The sequence below is a fragment of the Phyllopteryx taeniolatus genome, chromosome 6 (assembly GCF_024500385.1).
Source record: "Phyllopteryx taeniolatus isolate TA_2022b chromosome 6, UOR_Ptae_1.2, whole genome shotgun sequence".
NCBI classification, from domain to species: domain Eukaryota; kingdom Metazoa; phylum Chordata; class Actinopteri; order Syngnathiformes; family Syngnathidae; genus Phyllopteryx; species Phyllopteryx taeniolatus.
The window spans coordinates 6552250-6575024 of record NC_084507.1 but is presented as its reverse complement, the minus strand read 5'-3'; the positions used below and the strand labels follow the sequence as shown (position 1 = coordinate 6575024).

Below are 22775 nucleotides of genomic sequence, written 5' to 3'. Positions count from 1 at the left end.
AAAAAAAGAATCTAATACTTTGTAATTCATAATTAATTAATTAATTTTGCAATTACTGTATTTTGCAGTCATTGCAAATGATAACAAATATTACCAACCTGCCTGTGGAAATGAAAATGCTGAGTCAGTTCTAGGGACAGGCTTCACACCCGTGGAGAAAAGTATGCAGAGATAAAGACACTGCAGAGCAAATCAGTGGTGGCCTTTTGATGCTCCAGTGGTGTATGTATTATTCACTTTGACTCCAGTGTTTTACTAGTCTGGATCTCTGGGATATTGTCATGTGACCAATGAGGGCTGAGCCAGGGGTCCAGCCTGGGAACCAAAGTCAGAGGAAACATGTATGGGTGGAGGAAGGGAACAAGGCTAGAGGGAGGTAAGAAAGAAGATAGGAACGTTGGCACAAAATAACATACAGTGTCAGAAAGTAAATAAATAGTTTGAAACCACCCTATAACAAAAATCGGAATTATTAATCGAGCTGGCTACATAGACCCAACCAATCCACTATATATCAACTGAAATACACTCAAATTTTACAACTTAGTTGAGTTAAAAACAGCACAGGTAATGTACAACGTTTACTTTGTCACAAAACTCAGAAGCTGTTCGAAACGAAAGGCAGTTGTTATAATCTGAGGGTAACAGGTGTATAAAAAAATTAAGATAAAAAAAATCAAACACAAGAACAAACATAATACATAGATGTCTCCGTTAGAGGAGTTAAAGGTGCCATACCATACCATACCAACTTCTTCTGGTATTTGGGATGTAACATTGGCTCGATGGTGCCTCTGTAAATGTGAAATATGAATTAAAATCATGCACGCATTCCTCAGTCCCAGATGTTTTTCTGCCGAGAGGCCTGAAATCAGGTCATTCAAATTTCTCGAGGTTATCTACGTCACTAGTGAAGATCTCTACCTTCCCTCTCGGTCTTAGCCAAATATGGACAAAGTGCATACAAAACTGGGTCAAACAGAAGTAGCCGTCAGATTGCCTTTTCTGGACACTTGTATGACAAAACCAAGGTGTTTTTTTTTTTTTTTTTGAATGAGATTGACACTTTTATACTAAGTCCATTTTAGAGAAGCACTCTGTGGCGGTCTTAATAGCCAAAATATGGGACCTTTAACCCGTGGAGTAGCCATCATAAATAAATACAAAAATTTAAAAAATTAAAAAGTTTTACCCTAAAAGTTACAGTTATGTTTGGTAAAGTTAATCTGCACAGCTTCGGCACTTGTATAAGTACTGTACTATGTATATGTGTTTGTTGGGGATAAGGGACTCTATCGTTAGTCCAGAATAAAAACAAGCTGTAATAAATGAACCCTTTTGAGCTTTAACTGCATTGGATGACACTTCATCTGACTGTGTTGCATTCTCTACACATAATGTGACCTCAGGTTGTCGTCTTCAAAAATAAACTGATGTAACAGTACGGAAATTGTATTAGTTTCTTAAAAAATATTTTTTTCTTGCTGGAAAACAAACACTTCCCTGGTCCTCAAGTGAGGTAATATTTCAGGGTCATGTTTGACCTGAAATGAGACATTTCAAGACTGTAATTCCATTCAAGAGGGTGACATCAGTCAAGTGTGTGATGGCATCGTTTGAAGAGTGGAAGGTAGCCCGTTCAAAACCATTTTAGTCCCAAATATAGTAAGTGGGACTTGTTGCTTGAAAGATGCCAGTTTGCTTTCCAAGCCCTTGAGGAGGGTAGCTATTCTTCAGACTGCGACAGCATATTCCACCTGGATTTCCTAATGCATGATCATAATACACATCCTTACTTAAATGTGTATTTCTCCTGCACGAGGGTGTATGTAAATACTGTAAATAAGAGAATGTGAACTTCTTTCAGGGATTTTTAAGGATTGCTCTCGTAAACCTTTCTATTTTGACATCTACTTGTTGTGGACGTGCTAAAGAGGTCACAGGCTAGCTCCCATACACTGTAGTTGCTTGGAAAAAACTTAGCAGCAGGGTGTTGTTGTGACCTGGGGTCATGCTCAGTGTTTTCATAGAACAATACACTGCTTTCTTTGTGAAAACTGCTGGCCTCTGTGTTTAAACCAGTATGACTGGTTCCACCACTGCATGTTTGCTGAACGATCTGGGGGTGGGGTGGGGTTGACAGCAGGAGGGCAAACTGAGCTAAGGAACCACAGATGAAATTTCTGCCACTTGGACTTTATCATGATGTAATATTTACAACAGAGTTCTATGTATATATGGCCGATATTTTCTACGATATTTACCGCGACTCTATTACCACTCCACCACATCAGCTGCTGCTATTAGTACTACTACAGTACATGTGATGGTGAAACAAAATACATATTTACACCCAACTAAGTAAATGACTAGGTGCTTGTTAGTTTAATAGAATCATGCAATTGAGGCAATAGTCACCACAAATATTTGGATTTTATAACAAACGATGCATTTATTTGTACATGTAGACAGAAAATTATTATGACCGAATCGAGAGGTCACCAAAATTGGACATTGTAATTAATGCTGGGTACAGAAACATGTACAGTAGATAAAGTTAAGGGTGCATAGTAATTTAGTGGAAAGGTTGTCGTTTTTTACAGCAAAACCCACATCCCAATACAAACAAATTGAGGCCAAAATGATATTAAGAAATATATATATATATAGGAGTATTCTATGCTGTAAAAATATTTAATGAATCAATTCATAACTGCATAGACAAAATACAACTGGCCTACAGTATTGCAGCTGGTTTCTGTAATGCCAAATGTAAAAAAAAAACAAGAATAAAAAATGGTGCTTTTATGCTGAGTATTAACAAAGGTGTCAAAGAGGAAGAGTGTTAACACTGACCAGTTTGTTTAGTTGTAGAGGACTGACAGTTCCACAAAGGGAAATTTAAAATCATGTCACCCCAGGGTTAGGTGGTGTGGTATCGCTCATGTTCCACAGATTGAAAGGAGCAATAAAGCTGTGGCGCATTTATGTTGTTTGCGTATGGGCTGATGACAAGAGACATTCTACATTAAAGGAAGAAAAGTAAGCAACAAGATACACTTTTGGTACAATTTGCTGGCTAGACAAGTAGAAATGAATACTCTAAATTCTAAAATCTGTCTTGTTGGAGTAGAGAGATTACTTCATGAATATGTACAAAAACATTACTGTCAGATTTAAACATGTATCTCCTAACTACTACATTTCTTGCTTATAAATCGAACCGCAAAGTAGTCATGCATTGAAAGTGCTTAATATATGAAAAAAAATGAAAGGAAAAGAAGAAAACCTTACTGCAGTAAAAAGGAAATATCAGATTTACTCTTTCCCAGCAATGTTCAATAAAAATACATCAAAACCAATCCTGGCCAAATAATTGGCTTGTCAAAATGTCATTGCATTGTTTTATACATTGGATACACCATTTTCAATGATTCAACTACCGTAAAAATGCAGAGCATTAAAACAATTCACAAACACTTAAAAGCACAGCATCAGAAATTGTAAAAGATGCAAAGGTGTGGCCCTGCCAACAATATCATCTTCGCTGCAAAGACAACTGACAACTGACTCGCATATTCATAGTGGTTTTGGTATTTGTGTTTTTGGATACTCAGCGGGCAACACAAAGGGAGCACACTTTTTTTATTCATGTCAGTCCCGTTCGGTACAAACGTGCATGACTGAGCATTGATGTTTGCTATTAAGTTAAACAGACAATTACTACGTAGCAGTTGACATTTTCCGATTCTGACGATATAAAGTCAGAAAAAAAATTGCTCATGGGGCAAAAAAATAAAAAATAATAAAAATATCACTGCTCATAAGGCTACCATGCATTAAGTTTCCATGCAGAACCTTGCAAAACTACTCAATTTGCAATTATGTTCTCATGTAGGAATTGGATGTGGGGAAATACAGTACAAATGTGATTCTTCACACTTGACGAGACAGTTCCAATGTCTTTATTTTCCCGCAGACACCCAAAAGCTGCAGATCTTTCTGCATGCTGACCTGGGCTGTACTTTCTCTTCAGGGTTTGCTTTTTGTGTTTGCTTCAATAACCCGTCGATCACAACACTCCTACTTATCACTTTGTCCGTCACTCAAGGTCATAAGGCTGTTCGGGGTTTAGCGCACACGTAGAGCTTGAAGGCAGACGCAATCATGTGGGGAGCAGCCTCTCAGCTTCTTCTGGAGGGTGAAGAAGATCGAAAACAAAGTGATATATTGTATACCTAATATATACATGCAGTCATGATGTGAACTATAAACTACATTACACAACAAAACGACTTCATTATTCATGTAACTGTGGTGATCGCCTGACCTGATGGTGATAGAGAGTTGAGCCCTTCTGTTGTGACAAACAGGAGTTCAGACCCCAATGCAGCAATGGAACTTCGAGGACGAATGCAACGGTCGCCTGAAAAACTTCGGCGCAGTAAAGCCTAAAAAGCAAGACGAGTTGAAAGTCAGATGTTTCTGGTCAAATAACCTACAATGGTAAATGTAACTTGATTATTTAAAATGCAGCAGAGTGTACTTATACAAAGCAAAGGTGGGAAAGGTTTGAGGAAGTAAAAGCTTGCCTTGCGTGTCATGGGACTAGTGGGGGCGGAGGCACTGCTGTAGAGACTCAGGCTCGAGTTGGACCTGCTGACAGTCAAACCTTTCGAGGCGCTCCCTGTTGGAGACAAGTACTTCTCCTTGATCTTCAGATTGGTCCGACCTTTTACTGTTGGCAAAAGAGCAGGAGAAGTTATTAAAATGCTATAAAAGCCTTTATTTTATTTCATAGTAGCCATTAATCAAATAACAGCCCCGTGACCGCATGTGTACAGGTCACAAATTTGTTGTTACCCTTTAGTTCACCGGTGTCAAACTGGTGGCCCGGGGGCCAGATAAGGCCCGCCACGTCATTTTATGTGGCCCGCAAGAGTGTGCATCGACTTTGTGTTTCTTGCTAAAATACCAAAATTGCAAATTGGCTTCACTTTTAAAAATATGAAGATATTGCAAGCATTTTTTGTTACCAAGCCACCTTTTAAAATAAAATTAATTCATACTGTAGTTGAACAAATAGTTTTTACTGGCTTCTAATTTGAAAAGTAATTATCCATTAATTTGTGTATATGTAATAATATGAGGCAATCATATGGGTTTGCAGCCATAACGGTCCTCCGTGTGGAACCATAACTGCGATGTGGCCAGCGACAAAAATGAGTTTGACACCCCTGCTTTAGTTAAAGAAAGAATCCGCCACAATAGTCATTGAAATAACTAAAGACAAAAGGTCATAATGAATAAAATAGACTGAAAATAAACCAAAAACATTAATCAGCATTGGTTTTCAATTATGGTCCTACAGAATAATAAAAGAAACCTAATGAAACTGGCCTTGACAAAACATAGGTAATTCAATATTTTGTTGGTGCATCGTTACTCTCATGTATCTTGACGGAGTTCACCTCTAACTGTGTACAAAGTTGTTCTCAGCTCTTTTAGTCACCATTCATATCCGTGTCTTCAGTTTGTCTTCGATTTTCCTCTTACACCTAGGGTAAACATGTTCCTATGCAATGTCTGATTCAGCATAATTCATTTTCAGGTACTTGTTTTTATATTGCAGATTGAAGTTGTGTCAGCATAGATTCTTATTTCACTGACCATTTTAGGTTGTTCCTTTCTTGAGCACAGTGGTTCTCAAACCTTTTACACCAAGTACTAAAAAAAAAAAAAAAAAAACTACCAAAAAAAAAAACTACAAAAAAATACGCACCACCATCACGACCAACGTTAAAATACAGTAGTGCGGTAGGCCTAAGCGTTAAAACAAAATGAGACAGAGATTTTATTCCTATAAATTGCACAGTTTGAACGTGAACACTGCAATTAAATAAAGGGAGAAAAAACTACTTAAATTATTCATTTATAGTGTATTGTACATCAAAGTTACAATAAAAAATGTGGATAAATAAAAGTACAAATGAAATAATAAAAAAAGGCAGTGATTCTTTCGTGTACTACTAAAGGGAGCCCGCGTACCACTAGTGGTACTAGTACTACACTTTGAGAATCAGTGGTTTAGCAGAAGGGTACCAACAAGTTTGTCCACTTATGTGGAGACCAAGGGCACACAGTATATTGCAGAACTCTACGAATGCCACTTGTAGGTTGTGGAAAGGAGCTTTTGGGACAAGTCCAGTTTGCAGTAACCTTACTTCTGCAGGGATCATTCTTCACCAGGAACTCATCTAGAGCAGTCCAGCCTCCTCCCACTCTCACCATCAATGTGCTCCGCAACATACGAACCATTCGCAACTGTTGGGAATCTCCAAACTGCTTACAATTGAACATTTGCAATGACAATGGAATGTGAAGAATATACTGTAGCTTGTAAAGTAACAAGAGATATTCAGAACAGCAAATGTAAAAGCAAAAATGATAACTCACCCTGTATCTGTTGGCACTGATCTGCTCCACTTGAAACCTTTTGGGACAATTACATCGTGATACCTGACGGCTCACCTGCAAAAAGAAATTTCATCGAAAAGTGTGGCAAACCATTTGAGCAACAAGTGAGTCACAGCAAGTAATTGTATTGCGAGTAAGCATGCGTTGTTTGTACCTCTTCATTGATTTGATCTGTATCCATAGTTTTCCTGTAGGGATCTCTGTTGGGGTGCAATGCACTCACAAACTCATAGTAATCAATGAAGCCATCACTGTTCATGTCAAAGATGGTTGCCACCGCGTTCATCTCCAGCGAGTTGGTGGGAAATTCTGCAGTGAAGGGGGCATGTCCAGGGTTAAGACGTACCTGTATAGTATTTGGTGTACTATGGTAACGAGGCTCTTTATGCATCATTGGTGAGTTGATACGGGGAAATAATGCTAAACTTTATGGAAATGATGTCAGTGACAGCGGTGCAGATGAGTCTGAATGGATGCATTTAATATGAAAGATGATTTGTAAATGTCCTTGGCTGCACTGGCTTTCAGAGCGACATTTTTTATTAGTTCAGACACAATGTTTTCATGCTACTCCATTTAATTGCTTTTTCTTTCTCATGCTTTCTGTGTTTTAAATGGCATCACATTTACTGGTCATGTGAAATCAGTTCAGGTAATGTATTAATTTCACATTTAAACAAAACAACAAAAGGCAAGAGTCTTACTAGAAGCCAAGACGTAGTCGATGAACTCTTTCTGGCTGATGCGTCCATCCTGATCCCGGTCAATGTTGCGGAACACGTCTACGATGCGAGACTTCAAATGGCTGATCCACTGAATGTAGCGTTTTCGCCAAATATTAAAGTCAAAGTTGGCAAATTCTTCTATCTGTTTGCAAAAAAGCAAAAATGTAGGGCTTACTTTCTAATGAGACATCAAAATAATTGGTTACATATATATAATAGGTGCATATACATTGGACTAACAATGTATGTGTTTCATATTGACGTCTTCAAAAAACACAATTACCTCTTTGAGTTTTTGCCGGTGTTGTTCAAGATGTTTTTGTCTCGCTAATGCCAGGAGCCAAAGTTTCTGCCACTGACTGACCAGCTGACTGAGCGGTGGGGTCTGGGGGTCGAGGTGCTCCAGGGGGAGTGCTGCCGGAGGCTGCAACTTCAGAGTGCTCCTTCTCTCTGGGTAGAGAAAGAGTGGAAGTTCATTATAAACTCAGTCAAATTAATGCTAAAGAAACTGGTTATATTGTTTTTATGGGATGTAAATTAACAGCGATGTCTTTACTTGTGATTGGTCGTTTGCTGGGGGAAACTTGCGGTTTAGAAACCCTCTTGTGTTTGCAGGACTTTGTTGCATCTTCAACTTCGGGGAGCTTCTTATTCAGCTCCTCCATGAACACCTGCAGGAGCAAAATACATTTAGCCAAGTGCTGCTATGTGTGGTAAAGGTTACACTGTAGCTCTGAGTAGGCACACTTCTAAAGTGAACAATTGTGCCTGACTTAAAAAAAAAAATACATACAGAGTGCTGCTCAATAAGTTCTTGGTTTTGCTCTGTGTTTTCAGGCACAGGCTCTTCTTCTCTGATACTGAGAGCTTCCTGTGCCGAAGAGATCCAGTCCAACAGCCTCTGGACTTGCTCTCTTTCTTCCTCCAGTAGTGCTAAACTGGTCTGGATCCTCAAGCCCTGTTGCTGGGCCCATGTCAGAACCTATCTCGGAAAACCACAAAAGGATTCTCTGATGATGAGTCCTGCAGGCCTACCTATTTCATTTCATTTTCCTAACAGGAACTGACAAACCCTTGTCTGAGGAACGAATGTGTCACTTTTCATGATGCTGTCACAAAATTGCTCACCTCCTCATAGCGGGTCCTGGTGACACCCACCCAGGACTTGAGGGTTATTTTTGAGTCTGGGTGACAAAAGGAGAGGATCTCTTCACCCAGAAACTGGATATTCTCTAACTCAGCTGTCTGAGCTTTTAAGGCAACCATTGTCTCCTGCGGAAAAGGAAATAAAAGCTTTCGTCAGCATTTCTGCATGTAATAAATTATTCAATGACCTAATATGATCATGGGTGACGAACCCCCTCATTGCCCGAATGCCTGCCCTTGAGTTTGTTATTGAATCCTAATCTCTGGCCCTGACCTCATCCCACATTTGACATTCTCTCATGTTTCCTGCATAGAAGTGTAAATGGTCCTTACCTCATTCTGTTTGTGAAAGACAAGCAAACCTTCCTCTTCATCTGGTATGACTCCGCATTTAAAAAGCCTTTCCACCTCAGTGAGACGCTCCATGAAAGAGTGGACAAGGCCATCGAATTTCTCAGCCTCATGAGAGCAAAGATTAAGATATGATAGTTAGCAATACTGTCAACTATAACACATTCATACAAAGCAAGACATTTGATTGTGACAAGTTACTTGCAACCTAAATTTCCTAAAGTAAAAATTTGTAAATATGGGTACTCTTAATTTGTTCTGACTTTTTTTTGGGTGCTGCAAAGAAAATCAGCTCAAGCTACAGTATCTTGTGACACAGGTTTAAGTATTAGTTCACATACCACAGCGTCATTAATACTACGCATGAACTACCTGTTGAAGAGCAGCCTCAAGCCTGTCCTGTTTGCCGACTGACAGCTTACACACCACCTCCCAGCGACCCTCCAGTTCATCCATTTGCTCCTGCAGCCAGTGTGAATCGGCAGTGCTGCTCCTGGCCAGGTCCTTTACTGAGCGCTTCAGGGTCTTGATGCAGCCTGCTCGCTTCCCCAGCTCCTTTTGGAATGCCTAAGCGAGAAAAACAATTCGGAGAACTTTAGGAGATTTGAGACACAAAGTGTACATACAACGACTGTGCAGTACATGTACTGTATACATATATAATACATACAAAAGAAAATAATTCTGAAAGCCCATTGTTATCGAAATAAATAAAAGTGTGTTAGCCAGTAGTTCCAATCGTTTTAGAAATCACTCAGCGGGGCTGGAAAGAAAATGCAGGAGCTGACAGCACAGTAGTTCCAAATCATTTCTCACAATTTTAAAGAGTCAAAAAGTAAAGTATAGAATGAAATGTGGTGATCTGCTGATCACCATAAGACATAAAACATTTGGGAATGTGTTGTAGCTAAGCAATGCAGTCCTGTATGCTTTGCAGAACATGAAACATGATATAGGAACATAGTAATGGAACAATTCTGTTTTAGTGCCATACCTTGTGTTTGTCTATCAGATTGTTGACCATGTCCTTGTCTCCACTAACAGGGACATCCTCAGCTAAGTGGGGTTCAGCTCGATATAGCCAGTCATTCAGTGCTTGAAGAGCATCTGTGAACCTTCCTGAGAACAGCAAAGCTTCCTCCAGTTTGTGTTGTCTGCAAGAGGAAAAACAAGTTTACTGAGCAACTTTAAAACTTAGTAGAAAATCATGTTCTCCTGCCAGTAACAACAGATCATGGGACCTCTCCGTAGACTTTCCAATGATGGTGTCCCACGTGTCTTTCAATTCAGCCAGGAGGTTTTCCAGGTGCTGTTTGTCATGGCTGCTTTGAGCTCTCTCATGAAGTTTGCGGCCACTCTTTAATGTCGCCTCATACATGGGCCTCTTGGATCTCAGCACTTTCTGGAACTCCTGAAGAAAATGAACATGATCCGTGAACATGCACACATGATATAAAAGTTTGTTGTTAAGAGCTGACTGTGCCTTCTGCTCAGTTAGTTGCTGTTTAATCTCCTCATGTGACGGCGCAATCTCTTTATGGTTGTCGAAGGTTTCTTCTACTGCAAACATCCAGTCCACCAGGAGGCGCCAAGATTCATTAAACTGAAAGTATCAGGCAAATGTTACTTCAAATTGTGATGTCATGTTTCCCAGTTAAGGTATACGCGTACATGGATGGTGATATTGAACATAGAAAACTACCTGTTTGGCATTCATTTTGACCTCCTCCAGCAGCCTGCCTCTCTCTGTAATACACTGCTGTAGCTTTTTGTAGCGATCCTGGACAGTCATGATGAGGTTATGAATGACATCACAATCCTCTTTCCTGCTAAACTCTGCAAGTCGACTGCCTGCACTCTCCACTGTGGTCTTCTTCTCACCATAACCATTCACTTCATCCACCAGTGTCTTTACAGATACATTCATTACAGAGAAGAGAGGCATTACATGACACCATGCTCAAAGTAGAAAATCAAACAATATGCTGTATATTCAAATGACCTACTCTATGATCCAGCAGTTGGTTATAAACTGTGTCCAGAACAAAGCTGGGAGCTGTGCAGAGTCTAATAGACTCCTCACACTTGGTCATCTTTATGAGAAGGTCCTGGATATCACTGTGGAATTCCTTAGCCAGACTCAAGCCTTTTGTAAGCTTTGCCTAAAAAAAATAGCAATAAACACTTAATTGTGTGATGTAGTTGGAATGGAAAGCAAACTGATGAGCGGAAAAACCTTGCGCTCTTGAACTTTGTTGTACACAGAAGACCATTTTTGTTCCAAGATTGACAGGCTGTGTTCTGTACTTGATCCCCGCACTACATTTTTGCTTTCCAGCATTCTTTGAATGGCATGTTTCACATTTGTGTAGGTGTGAAGTTTTGACTCCATCTCATTGCACAACTCCTGTTGCAAGTGAACAGAACAAAGAAAGTAGGAAGTTAAATTTGAGCTATGTCTAAGAGTTAGAAGAGTTTGTGTGCCTCACCAAATGAGCATTAAGCCTCTCACTGGTTGATTCCGGCATACCCCACATGGATTTGGAAGATGGCAACCTGATGTCTGTGTTGTCCAGCCACTGTAGAAGGTCCTGAATCTCCATTGTAATATCTTGCACCTGCAAAAGAAGACATAAAAATACATTCCACTTGAGAAAACGTGCACCAACACATATTTGGCAACCCAACAAAGGAGCTCTCATAATAAACAGCAGAGAAATCAGCTGGCTGGAAGGCTGGATACGCCTGAAAGTTCACAATTGTATTCGCCACAAGAGTGCGTCATATTATATGGGGTGCCGTTTGTAAAACGGCCCAACCTGAAAATAACAGACACATTTTGTCACATTTAGTTTCAAACAATGTTTTAAAACTGCCGTGAATTTTTGAGAGTCACTTTTATGCACATTTACAAAAATCATTGTCAACCTAAAATTTATTTTAAATACTGTTGTTAAAGTCAGTGTTTGTAGTGTCAAACAATAATAAAAAACATCTTATCCAGGGAAATTGACGCTGGGAAATAGAATTAATGGACCTCCAAACATGCTCTGAATCAGAAGCACAGTATACTGATTAAATTACTTTTATCAGCTTTATTTCAGAGAGAGATAGAGAGAAAAAACACTCTCTCCCTTCAAAATGTAAGTGTAGCCCACCAGCCGAAGCTCTCCGCACATCCCGACTGGCAACTTCACATGCGCTGGTGTGAGGCATTTTCAAACTTAAACTGTGATTTACCTTTTTAACAGATATACAGTAAATGGAAAATAGGCAAGCCCCTGCCTGTAAAAAAGGACTTATGCGTGAACGGGAGAATATGGCCCAATATGTGCAAGGGCCATAAAAACTCAACGTACTTGTCTGTCATGTGTGTGTGTGTGTGTTCCGGGTTTTGTCTTCCACCCTGTTTCACACACACCTGCTCCTGTGAGCATCTTCACCACCTGTGCCTCGTTCACCCGAATTACCCCTTGTATTTAACCTCGTGTCTCATTCCTTCTCGTTGCCAGTTCGTTGTACCTTGTCGTCGTTTTCCAGCATTCCTTGTTTCCACGTCACAGACTCACAGTAAGACTTGACCCTGTTCCGATTATCGACCTTGCCTCTTTGCCTCATGTTTTTGGATTCTGTTGCCTTTCTTGGATTGCCTGCATGTGTACCGACCTATGCCCGTCTATTAAACCTCTCTTTTTGGAAACTGTCCATTTGTTTTGGAGTCGGGCATTTTTGGGTCCTATCCTCTGTTCCGTTCATGACACTTGTCATGTAAAGTTTCTTCATGTGTTTGTTATTTCAGCTAGTTATTATCACCATAAATCTATGTCCAAGAGTCTATTTCCCTGGATTCATTATTTGACACTATAAACACTGACTTCCTCAAGCTTTTATTTTGGTACTTCTGGTGAACTTACAAGTGAACAGCATTACCTGACTGAGTCTGTTCTCTAACTCCATCTGATAACGTTCAGTTTCACAACGAACAAATTCCCAGCTTTCACTCAATTGGTCTAGTCGAGACTGAATACCATGTGCACAGTCCCCAGACCCAACCTCCAGCAACTCCTTGCCTGCCTGGTTCAGGGACTCCATTGTGCGAACGTGAGACATAATATCATTACGCAAGACCTGTAAGAAAAGTGAGACATTTCATAATTACTTTCACAAGGAAATTCATGGGATTTTATTTGTTGATGTGTCAATGTTATACAGTCCTGGTAAGAGTTAATTAACTGGGAGCAGTTGCACTGTGTTGTTACACATTTCTGTGGACACCCTTTTTAAAATCAAACTTTTTCACGGTACAGTACATACTTTTGTTTCTGCTTATCATAAAAGGCTCAGGGATATGGTTTTACTGTTGGTATTTGCCTCAGCGTCTTTCCCTTGGTGTACAATTATTTACTTCTTTTCCAGGCATTTTCACTATTTAGGATCATTATTATATCATCGCCAACCTTGTGTTTGGCCAACTCTATTTCACAAGCCTGCAGGTCGATGCTGATTATTTTTTTGCCCTGCAGTTGTTCAGCAGTATGGGCAAGCCATGTGTGCAACTCATCCAGTGTGTTTTGGAACTGCCCCAGACCCAGTAGAGCACACTCCAGTTGATGCTGCAAATAGAAAAGAAAGACTTGGACTGCATGATAATGACTGGAATACTGGAAAATGTAAGTATAGTGGCAGAACACACATTTTTTATTTCGATCTATATTGCCATACACTCACCTGTCTGTTGACAGTCTCTGACTCCAGACTGTCCCAACGCAGTCGAAAGTCGCACAGCGGTGAAACTGAGCATGGACGCTCTGAGCCTGGAGACAATCGACACACAAAGCGATGGTTTTGGCTTTCTATTTCAATCTTCTTCTGATAAAGTTCTCTCTTGAATTCCTGAGGAAAACAAATGCAGAGTTAATGAACTGGTGATATATTGTACATTAATTTAAAAATAGCATAATCAAAATTATTTTCTCAAACAGAACATATGGAGGAACTCATATAGTAGCCATAGTGGTCATCTCAGAATGAATCCTCACCTTGAGTTCATGTAGCTGCTCTTCGACTGATTCCAGATCAGTTCCAACCATGAACTCTTCAGTTGACCTCAGCTCTGCAGATTTCAACCACTCAAAAAGTCCCTAAGATACAAAAGGTTAGGCTGTCTAAATTACGCAATAAAAAAGATGCATGAATTATGAACATACAATGTTTAGAACTTGCTCCTTTATTCAATACAAAAGATTCACATTCCAATACACACCTGCATAGTGTCTTGATAATCTAAGGCCATTTGCAAGGACTCCTCCAGCTTTGTGTGGCATTCATTCCACAGTTTACTCAAATTGTTCCACAGGCAATAAAGCTTAAAAATATCAAACACATTGTTGTTCTCACATCTCATAACATCACAACTGATTCATTTTATGTATCGCTTACTTCGTCCAGGCTCTTTGTGACATCCGGTTTGTCTGTGTCCCCACATGCTGACATCAAATCCATTCCGAGAACACCAAGCATGTCTAGATCTCCTTGTAAAGTGTCAATATCCTCCCTGAGAGTCTATTACGTGTCAGGATGAAAGCGGATAATTATGTCAAACTTTGTTTTATAGTGAGGCTTAAGATTTCTCAGGCTAACCTGCATGGTCTCCAAGCTCTGGCGGATTGTTTCAAAGTCCGTCTGACTTGCATTAAGATCCAAAACTGCCTGCTGAGCATTATTGAGAGCTGCTGTGACATCAGCAACATCACTCCAAAACTTCATGCACAGATCCAGTAGTTTGAGCAACCAGCTTTCCCTTTCTTGAACCTGACCATGTGTCTCGCCCAGCAGCTGGGAAAGAGTGGAGACTTGCTCCTGGATTGCTAGTATTGTAAGGATGTAGCAAAGAGCTTCTTGATAAGCAGCACTGACGCAATGAGTGTAGAATAGTAGGATGAGTAGATGACTACAATATGGATTAGGGCAACATAAAAGTTAAATTTACACAGTGTTTATTACCTGTGCCAATGGACGTATCCCCTGCCGCCTGTGTGTTAGTCAGCAAGTCTTGCGCCTGTGTCTTGACACTTGCGAGACTCAGCTCCAACTTGGACAGTTCAGACAGCGTGTGCTTGTTGTCATGCAACTGCTCTTGAATCGTCAGGGTCAGGCATTGAAGCGATGTTGGAGTCTGGATGCGACTGTGCAGGCAGTCAAGACTTTCTCTGAGGAGAACCATCCTCTCATTCAGCTGCAGTAACAAGAATGGCTTATTATCCATCCATTTTCGGTACCGCTTATCGTCACTAGGGTCGTGGGCGAGCTGGAGCCTATCCCAGCTGACACTGGGTGAGAGGCGGGGTACACCCTGAACTGGTCGCCAGCCAGCCAATCGCAAGGCACATATAAAAAAAACAACCATTTGCACTCACAATTTATACTTTTCAATTAACCTACCATGTATGTTTGTGGGATGTGGGAGGAAACCGGAGTACCCGGAGAAAACCCACGCAGGCACGGGGAGAACATGCAAACTCCACACAGGTGAGGCCGGATTTGAACCCGGGCCTCAGAACAGTGAGGCAGCTTTGCTAACCAGTCGTTCACCGTGCCGCCGGCGGTATTATTATCTTAACAAAAATTACTGTTGATGTAACAGTGATTGCTCTCGTTTTCTACGAAATTAAGAGTAAAATATTTTGAATCTAAAAATAAAATGCATAACTATATATGGTATTTAATATAATTGAGTGGAAAAGCTACAATACAATAGCAATTCTTTCATATTAGAGATCTGTATTAGTATCATCAGTATCTGGTGGAACTAATTCTACAGTGTGACACATCTTTGCATTGAATAGATAACCTCTGGTTTGTCATTATTTTTTCCATTGTCTTGTACTATGAGCCAATTTTTTCCAAATAAAATGACACTGAGTGTTCAGATTACTGCATTGGCATGTTCTTTCTTTACAATAGGTAGAACCTTACTTGAGTGAATCTGGGTAAGGACTCTTCAAGTAGAATGGCAGTCTCCCTGACACAGTCTCTGATGGCTCGGTGCTGCTCCTCAGCCTCAGTAGCTTTTAGACAAAATCCCTCTCCCTGAACTGGGTTTAGCTCTGACAGGCGTTTTGCCAAGGAGCATAAGCGTGAGATCAATGGCCGATGTTCGGCAATTGACTCTCTCAGAACCTTAGCAATGGAGGAAAAACATTAAATAGTTTAACAACACTGAGTTGAAACTCTTGTGGCCTGATATACTAAAGGTGATTTAGTAAACTTCACACAAATTCCAATGGCAGATTTTACGTCTTTAAATATGGTTTGCATTACATTGATGAGGTGGCGGAGGCAAAATGAGAGGCAAAGGGAGGAACATATTTTTTACGCTTGTGTAAACATTTCTGAAATGCCAGAAACAATAATGATCACAACATATCTGGAGGAGCCAAGTAGCTATTGGTCAGTTTATACGTTCAATCTATTACACAGTTAATGTGTTCGTATTTTTATATTTGATAATTTAGTTACAAAAATAATTGTCATGATTATTTAGTAGGTATATTAGAATTCATTTGTTTCAAAATACAATAATACAGTTTAATAAAAATATTTAATTATTGGAACTATTAGTAGTGATAGGGGAGAGTAGAATGTCAAGCTGGACGTTAGTCAGATGATGCCAGCTCATGATAGAAGTGTGATAGTAGTTGACCATACGATATACGATCTGACATGTTTTGGACAACTTTTATTTTCATTTAATTGTGAATTCCAAGGTGTTGTCCTGTCGTTTGCGTTGAAGATGCAATGTTAGGCTGGCTTCAAAGGTGTTTCGTTTCAACACCATCAACTATTCAGCAATGCAATTTCGGAGCTTCTGAATGATCTTAGGGCTGAGTTGGAGCCGAAATATGGGTGCCTCTCCCACGTATTGAACGCCATGTTACACAGGATGAGCTGATACTGTACGTCCAATTGTCACACAATCGGGGGAAGTCAAATCAAACAAAACATGGCTTCTATGCAGTCGCTGGCTTCCCCAAGCAATACATTTACTTTCTGTGACTCAGTAATATGCTTGTCTGCCTCTTCCACTAACATTTGCAATTGCATCACTTCAAACTTTATTTTTCACTTTGGTGCTCTCCCCAAATTTCCATGGTGAAAACCATCGGAGCTACCTCGAGCGCAAAACTAAAATAACGCCGTCTCCGCCACTTTTACACCTGTTGCCAACAGCGTGCACCATCTGTTAGAGCGAGTGGACATCCAATTTAGCGTCCACTATTTGGCATTGTAGAAAATGATTGCAACCTTAGTAGATCACGTGCAACATGCCCACCAACAGTGCACGCAATTGATTAGTGAGCTCTCTATTTAACACCCAAAATTTGGCATCTTGGAAAACCAGGCCCTTGATATTTAGATAACAGGAAAAAGTAGCTGTAAAAGTAGTAGTAACACATACAATACTAGGTAAGGGGGGTTCTTGGTTGAAGAGAACTAAAAGAGTGACGAAATGATACAATATGGAGAAGGCATTTATTTTTTGTTTACCTGTAAAACGTCTTGTTGTTCACGGAATGCTTCGTAGCTAATTGTGCTGAGGGAGAGCTGCCCAACAAAGATTTGTGTTTCTTTTAGCCAGGGTGAAACCTCAGCAAGGCCCTCTGAGAACTGAACAAGAAGTGACTGAGCATGCTCAAGCTGCAGAACTCCATGGGAATTAGTGGCTGAGGTGGTGGCGCATTGTTCCTGTAAGGCATCTAATGGGGTCTGCATAGAGAGATGAAAGGAGATTTTTTTTTAAAAACAACAAATTTTTCACCTAAAGTATCACGTTATAAAGAGATTACCTTCAGATTCCTTGTTTCACTTTCCTCACTGTATGTTTGCAAGATTTCAGCTATTTTTACCATTTTCTCAATGTTGAATCTGTGTTGGAGAATCTCAACTGACATAATCTATTCAGGAGAAAAAAACACCTGATTTGTTAGTGCTCTGAGGTTTCTGAACAAGTTAAATTTCCCCATGAAAGAGGCTCTGAGCAGATATCCGTGTTTTGTTTCTAAATACATTCAATATGTTTGAAAACATATGCAAAGACTTATGACAATATAGTGGTGAATTATTGAGATACAGCTTCAGCATCTTTTTTCCCTTTTGAATTTTCCTGATTTTGTGGGCGGGACAAAAACACAGCCCCGTGACGTCACTGGGCTGGGGCGTATACTTTCTAGCGCGACTTCCCTACCCCACTATATATGGACAAAGTGATGTCATTTCATTTGGCTATGTTCCTCAGTTGTGACTTAGCTGTGCTTAACTTCCATAACAAGGCCCATTGAGCACTCTAGCGTGCAGTTGGCAAGCTAACGATGGCAACACTCCGAAAATGAGTCTTTACCGGATGCCTCAATTTACAGAACAGCTCGCTGACGTTTTTTAAGCTCCCAAAAAAATGAGGAAATAACTGCTGAAAGGATTGTCGGTACCCCCCTACCCACCATTGAGGACTTGCACGCTGCCAGAACTAAGACAAGGGCGTGCAAAATCCTCTCGGACCCTCCGCACCCCGGTCACCAGCTCTTCCAGCTCCTTCCCTCAGGTAGGGGCCACCGATCAATGCAAACTAGAACTAGTAGACATTCCAACAGCTTCTTCCCTCTTGCGATCAACTTCTTAAACACCTAACCTATAATTCCATTACAACAAGCTGGCAATTTTTTGACTTGAGTTCGTTGTCACATTTCTGTGGGGCCAATTTTGTATTACTCGTGCACTCACTGTAGTTGTCTCGCCATGCTGCACTATTTGCATATACTGGCCACTCATGCCAGAGTAGCATCTGCTCCATTTGCACACTGATTGAGGAGTATCTGTAACATTTGCACAACCAACATTGTCCCAGATTATCGCGCTACTCGTCACTTTAAACCGCATACACTCCTTGAAGTCTCAGCCCCCTTTGCACAATGGTCATTGCACCGGACTATTGCAATATTAGTCATTCGAACTGCTCTAAGTGCTAGAGGAATCTGCATCTTTTCGCACAATTGTTTTTTGTCAATGTCTGTATGTCTCCAAAGTGTCCTGTAAATTGACTGTCTGTTGTACTAGAGCGGCTCCAACTACTAGAGACAAATTCCTTGTGTGTTTTGGACATACTTGGCAAATAAAGATGATTCTGATTCTGAGAAGCTATGACCCTCTCAGTATGTTTGATTCCTCTTTGGCGCATCCATTCTAGACGCACACAGCGTCTGAGAGCTGAGAGGTGGCCCTTATTATTCAAGTATTGGAACCTGATTTTATATATGTAGCGATTTTTTTTTTGTATTCAAATTTGGTAAGCTTGTCAACATTACTCTTCTCTGTGGTGTGTCAAATTTACATGCCATTTTGTGGGCCTGTTTAGTGCCTCTTTAAAACAAATCACACACATTACAAATGTCATGGTTACTTATTGTTCATTGTGCACAACCTTCTGCTCATTGAGTTGTTCTGATATGAGCTGTGGATCCAGGTGAAGAATTTTCAGCTTTTCAAGCCTTAGTGCTGCATCCTTAAACCAAGCCACCTCTTTCACCACTGCCTGTTCCATCTATTAAAACATAAAGTGGAATAGCATTTATAAAATCACCAATTATACATACTGTATATTTGACAATTTAGTCAAGATTATGCAGTGCACAGAAAAAAAGATATACAAGCAGTAGGTATATAGCGACGGTATGTGCATTGTGCAAATCAACATCGGTTTGGCTAAGGACCCCCGAAAATGGCACCAACGAAGAGACTCTTACGAAGCACACTTTAAACTGCAAGCTATCAGTCACGCGGAGGAACATTGGAATCGAGCATCTGCGAGAGAATTCAAGATCAACAAATCCATGGTTCGCAAGTGGAAGAAGCAGGAAAACAAGCTTCGCCAAGTCAAGAAGTTTCCGCGGAAACAAGGCGAGGTGGCCGGAGTTAGAAGACCAACTCGAGCAATGGATTAATGACCAAAGAACAGCCGGGAGAAGCGTCTCTACTGTCACCATTCTTCTTCTTTTCCTTTCGGCTTGTCCCGTTAGGGGTCGCCACAGCGCGTCATCCTTTTCCATGAGAGCCTATCTCCTGCATCCTCCTCTCGAACACCAACTGCCATCATGTCTTCCCTCACGACATCCATCAACCTTCTCTTTGGTCTTCCTCTAGCTCTCTTGCCTGGCAGCTCCATCCTCATCATCCTTCTACCAATATACTCACTCTCTCTCCTCTGGACGTGTCCAAACCATTGAAGTCTGCTCTCTCTAACTTTGTCTCCAAAACATCGAACCTTGGCTGTCCCTCTGATGAGCTCATTTCTAATTTTATCCAACCTGGTCAGTCCGAGAGCGAACCTCAACATCTTCATTTCCGCCACCTCCAGCTCTGCTTCCTGTTTTCTCTTCAGTGCCACTGTCTCTAATCCATACATCATGGCTGGCCTCACCACTGTTTTATAAACTTTGCCCTTCATCCTAGCAGAGATTCTTCTGTCACATAACACACCTGACACCTTCCTCCACCCGTTCCAACCTGCTTGGACCCGTTTCTTCACTTCCTGACCACACTCACTTTTGCTCTGGACGGTTGACCCCAAGTATTTAAAGTCCTCTACCCTTGCCATCTCTTCTCCCTGTAGCCTCATTCTTCCCCCACCACCTCTCTCATTCATGCACATATATTCTGTTTTACTTCGGCTAATCTTCATTCCTCTTCTTTCCAGTGCATGCCTCCATCTTTCTAACTGTTCCTCCAGCTGCTCCCTGCTTTCACTGCAGATCACAATGTCATCTGCAAACATCATGGTCCACGGGGATTCCAGTCTAACCTCATCTGTCAGCCTATCCATCACCACTGCAAAAAGGAAGGGGCTCAGGGCTGATCCCTGATGCAGTCCCACGTCCACCTTAAATTCTTCTGTCACACCGACAGCACACCGCACCGCTGTTCTGCTGCCCTCGTACATGTCCTGTATTATTCTAACATACTTCTCTGCCACTCCAGACTTCCGCATGCAGTACCACAGTTCCTCTCTGGGTACTCTGTCATAGGCTTTCTCTAGATCTACAAAGACACAATGTAGCTCCTTCTGACCTTCTCTGTACTTTTCCATCAACATCCTCAAGGCAAATAATGCATCTGTGGTACTCTTTCTAGGCATGAAACCATACTGTTGCTCGCAAATACTCACTTCTGTCCTGAGTCTAGCCTCCACTACTCTTTCCCATAACTTCATTGTGTGGCTCATCAACTTTATTCCTCTATAGTTGCCACAGCTCTGCACATCACCTTTGTTCTTAAAAATGGGCACCAGTACACTTTTCCTCCATTCCTCAGGCATCTTCTCACGCACTAGAATTCTATTGAACAAGCTGGTCAAAAACTCCACAGCCACCTCTCCTAGATGCTTCCTTACCTCCACAGGAATGTCATCAGGACCAACTGCCTTTCCATTTTTCATTCTCTTTAATGCCTTTCTAACTTCCCCCTTACTAATCATTGCCACTTCCTGGTCCACCACACTTGCCTCTTCTACTCTCCCTTCTCTATCATTTTCCTCATTCATCAACTCCTTGAAGTATTCTTTCCATCTACCTAGCACACTGCTGGCACCAGTCAACATATTTCCATCTCTATCCTTAATCACCCTAACCTGCTGCACATCCTTCCCATCTCTATCCCTCTGTCTGGCCAGCCTGTATAGATCCTTTTCTCCTTCTTTAGTGTCCAACATGCCATACATGTCATCATATGCCTCTTGTTTTGCCTTTGCCACCTCTACCTTTGCCCTGTGTCGCATCTCAATGTATTCCTTTCGCCTCTCCTCGGTCCTCTCAGTGTCCCACTTCTTCTTAGCTAACCGTTTTCCTTGTATGATTTCCTGTACTGTGAGGTTCCACCACCAAGTCTCCTTCTCTCCTTTCCTGCCAGAAGATACACCAAGTACTCTCCTGCCTGCTTCTCTGATCACCTTGGCTGCAGTGGTCCAGTCTTCTGGAAGCTCTTCCCGTCCACCGAGAGCCTGTATCACCTCTTCCCGAAAAGCTGCACAACACTCGTCCTGTCTCAGCTTCCACCACATGGTTCTGTTCTCTGCCTTTGTCTTCCTAATTTTCCTCCCCACCACCAGAGTCATCTTACACACCACCATCCTATGCTGTCTAGCCACACTCTCCCCTACCACTACCTTACAGTTGGTAACCTCCTTCAGATTACATCGTCTGCACAAGATGTAATCCACCTGTGTGCTTCTACGTCCGCTCTTGTAGGTCAGCCTATGTTCGTGCCTCTTCTGGAAAAAAGTGTTCACTACAGCCATTTGCATCCTTGTTGCAAAGTCTACCACCATCTGTCCCTCCAAGTTCCTTTCCTGGATGCCGTACTTACCCATCACTTCTTCATCACCCCTATTACCTTCACCAACATGTCCATTACAATCTGGACCAATTACGACTCTCTCTCTGTCGGGGATGCTCAGAACTACATCATCTAGCTCCTTCCAGAATTTCTCTTTCACCTCTAGGTCACATCCTACCTGTGGGGCATAGCCACTAATCACATTACACATAACACCCTCAATTTCAAATTTCAGCCTCATCACTCGATCTGATACTCTTTTCACCTCCAAGATATTCTTAGCCAACTCTTCTTTTAAAATAACCCCGACTCCATTTCTCTTCCCATCTACACCATGGTAAAATAATTTAAACCCTGCCCCTAAACTTCTAGCCTTACTGCCTTTCCACCTGGTCTCCTGGACACACAATATATCAACCTTTCTCCTATTCATCATGTCAACCAACTCCCGAGATTTTCCTGTCATAGTCCCAACATTCAAAGTCCCCACATTCAGTTCTAGGCTCTGTGTTTTCCTCTTCTCTTTCTGCCGAAGAACCCGCTTTCCACCTCTTCTTCTTCTTCTTTGACTTCGACTTCGACCCACAGTAGCTGAATTTCCAACAGCGCCCTGCAGGTTGACGGCGCCTACTGTCACCATTCGACTGAGGGCAATAACGCTTGCAGAAGAAATGAAAATCGAACATTTTCAAGGAG

At 41.2% G+C, this 22775-nt stretch overlaps 1 protein-coding gene and 1 long non-coding RNA gene across 12 annotated transcripts in view; one reads left to right on the top strand and one right to left on the bottom strand.

Annotated features, from left to right (window-relative positions):
- Positions 1-2426: 2426 nt before the first annotated feature.
- macf1b (microtubule actin crosslinking factor 1b) overlaps positions 2427-22775 on the bottom strand; it is a 45353-nt gene continuing 25004 nt past the window's right edge. For 8 of the 11 annotated variants that reach the window (XM_061776192.1, XM_061776193.1, XM_061776184.1 and 5 more), the window contains 31 exons: positions 19174-19293; positions 17546-17653; positions 17247-17465; positions 15675-15878; positions 14703-14934; positions 14340-14566; positions 14139-14261; positions 13963-14064; positions 13739-13840; positions 13428-13592; positions 13157-13312; positions 12630-12827; positions 11189-11317; positions 10936-11106; positions 10706-10861; positions 10402-10608; positions 9941-10302; positions 9694-9853; positions 9072-9266; positions 8682-8807; positions 8331-8474; positions 7996-8184; positions 7759-7873; positions 7486-7652; positions 7182-7344; positions 6632-6786; positions 6457-6531; positions 6225-6342; positions 4593-4738; positions 4331-4451; positions 2427-4194 (listed from right to left, as the gene is read on the bottom strand). In XM_061776192.1, coding sequence (XP_061632176.1) covers positions 4166-4194; positions 4331-4451; positions 4593-4738; positions 6225-6342; positions 6457-6531; positions 6632-6786; positions 7182-7344; positions 7486-7652; positions 7759-7873; positions 7996-8184; positions 8331-8474; positions 8682-8807; positions 9072-9266; positions 9694-9853; positions 9941-10302; positions 10402-10608; positions 10706-10861; positions 10936-11106; positions 11189-11317; positions 12630-12827; positions 13157-13312; positions 13428-13592; positions 13739-13840; positions 13963-14064; positions 14139-14261; positions 14340-14566; positions 14703-14934; positions 15675-15878; positions 17247-17465; positions 17546-17653; positions 19174-19293 — 4884 coding nt within the window. In that variant the 3' untranslated portion in view covers positions 2427-4165. Of the gene's footprint in view, positions 4195-4330; positions 4452-4592; positions 4739-6224; positions 6343-6456; positions 6532-6631; positions 6787-7181; positions 7345-7485; positions 7653-7758; positions 7874-7995; positions 8185-8330; positions 8475-8681; positions 8808-9071; positions 9267-9693; positions 9854-9940; positions 10303-10401; positions 10609-10705; positions 10862-10935; positions 11107-11188; positions 11318-12629; positions 12828-13156; positions 13313-13427; positions 13593-13738; positions 13841-13962; positions 14065-14138; positions 14262-14339; positions 14567-14702; positions 14935-15674; positions 15879-17246; positions 17466-17545; positions 17654-19173; positions 19294-22775 lie in introns of those variants that run through there. The other 3 variants (XM_061776187.1, XM_061776188.1, XM_061776190.1) reach the window with 3 other exon arrangements.
- Positions 12137-14081, top strand: LOC133479343 (uncharacterized). The gene is made up of 3 exons (XR_009788923.1): positions 12137-12269; positions 13223-13369; positions 13442-14081. It is a non-coding gene; the product is annotated as an uncharacterized LOC133479343 (long non-coding RNA).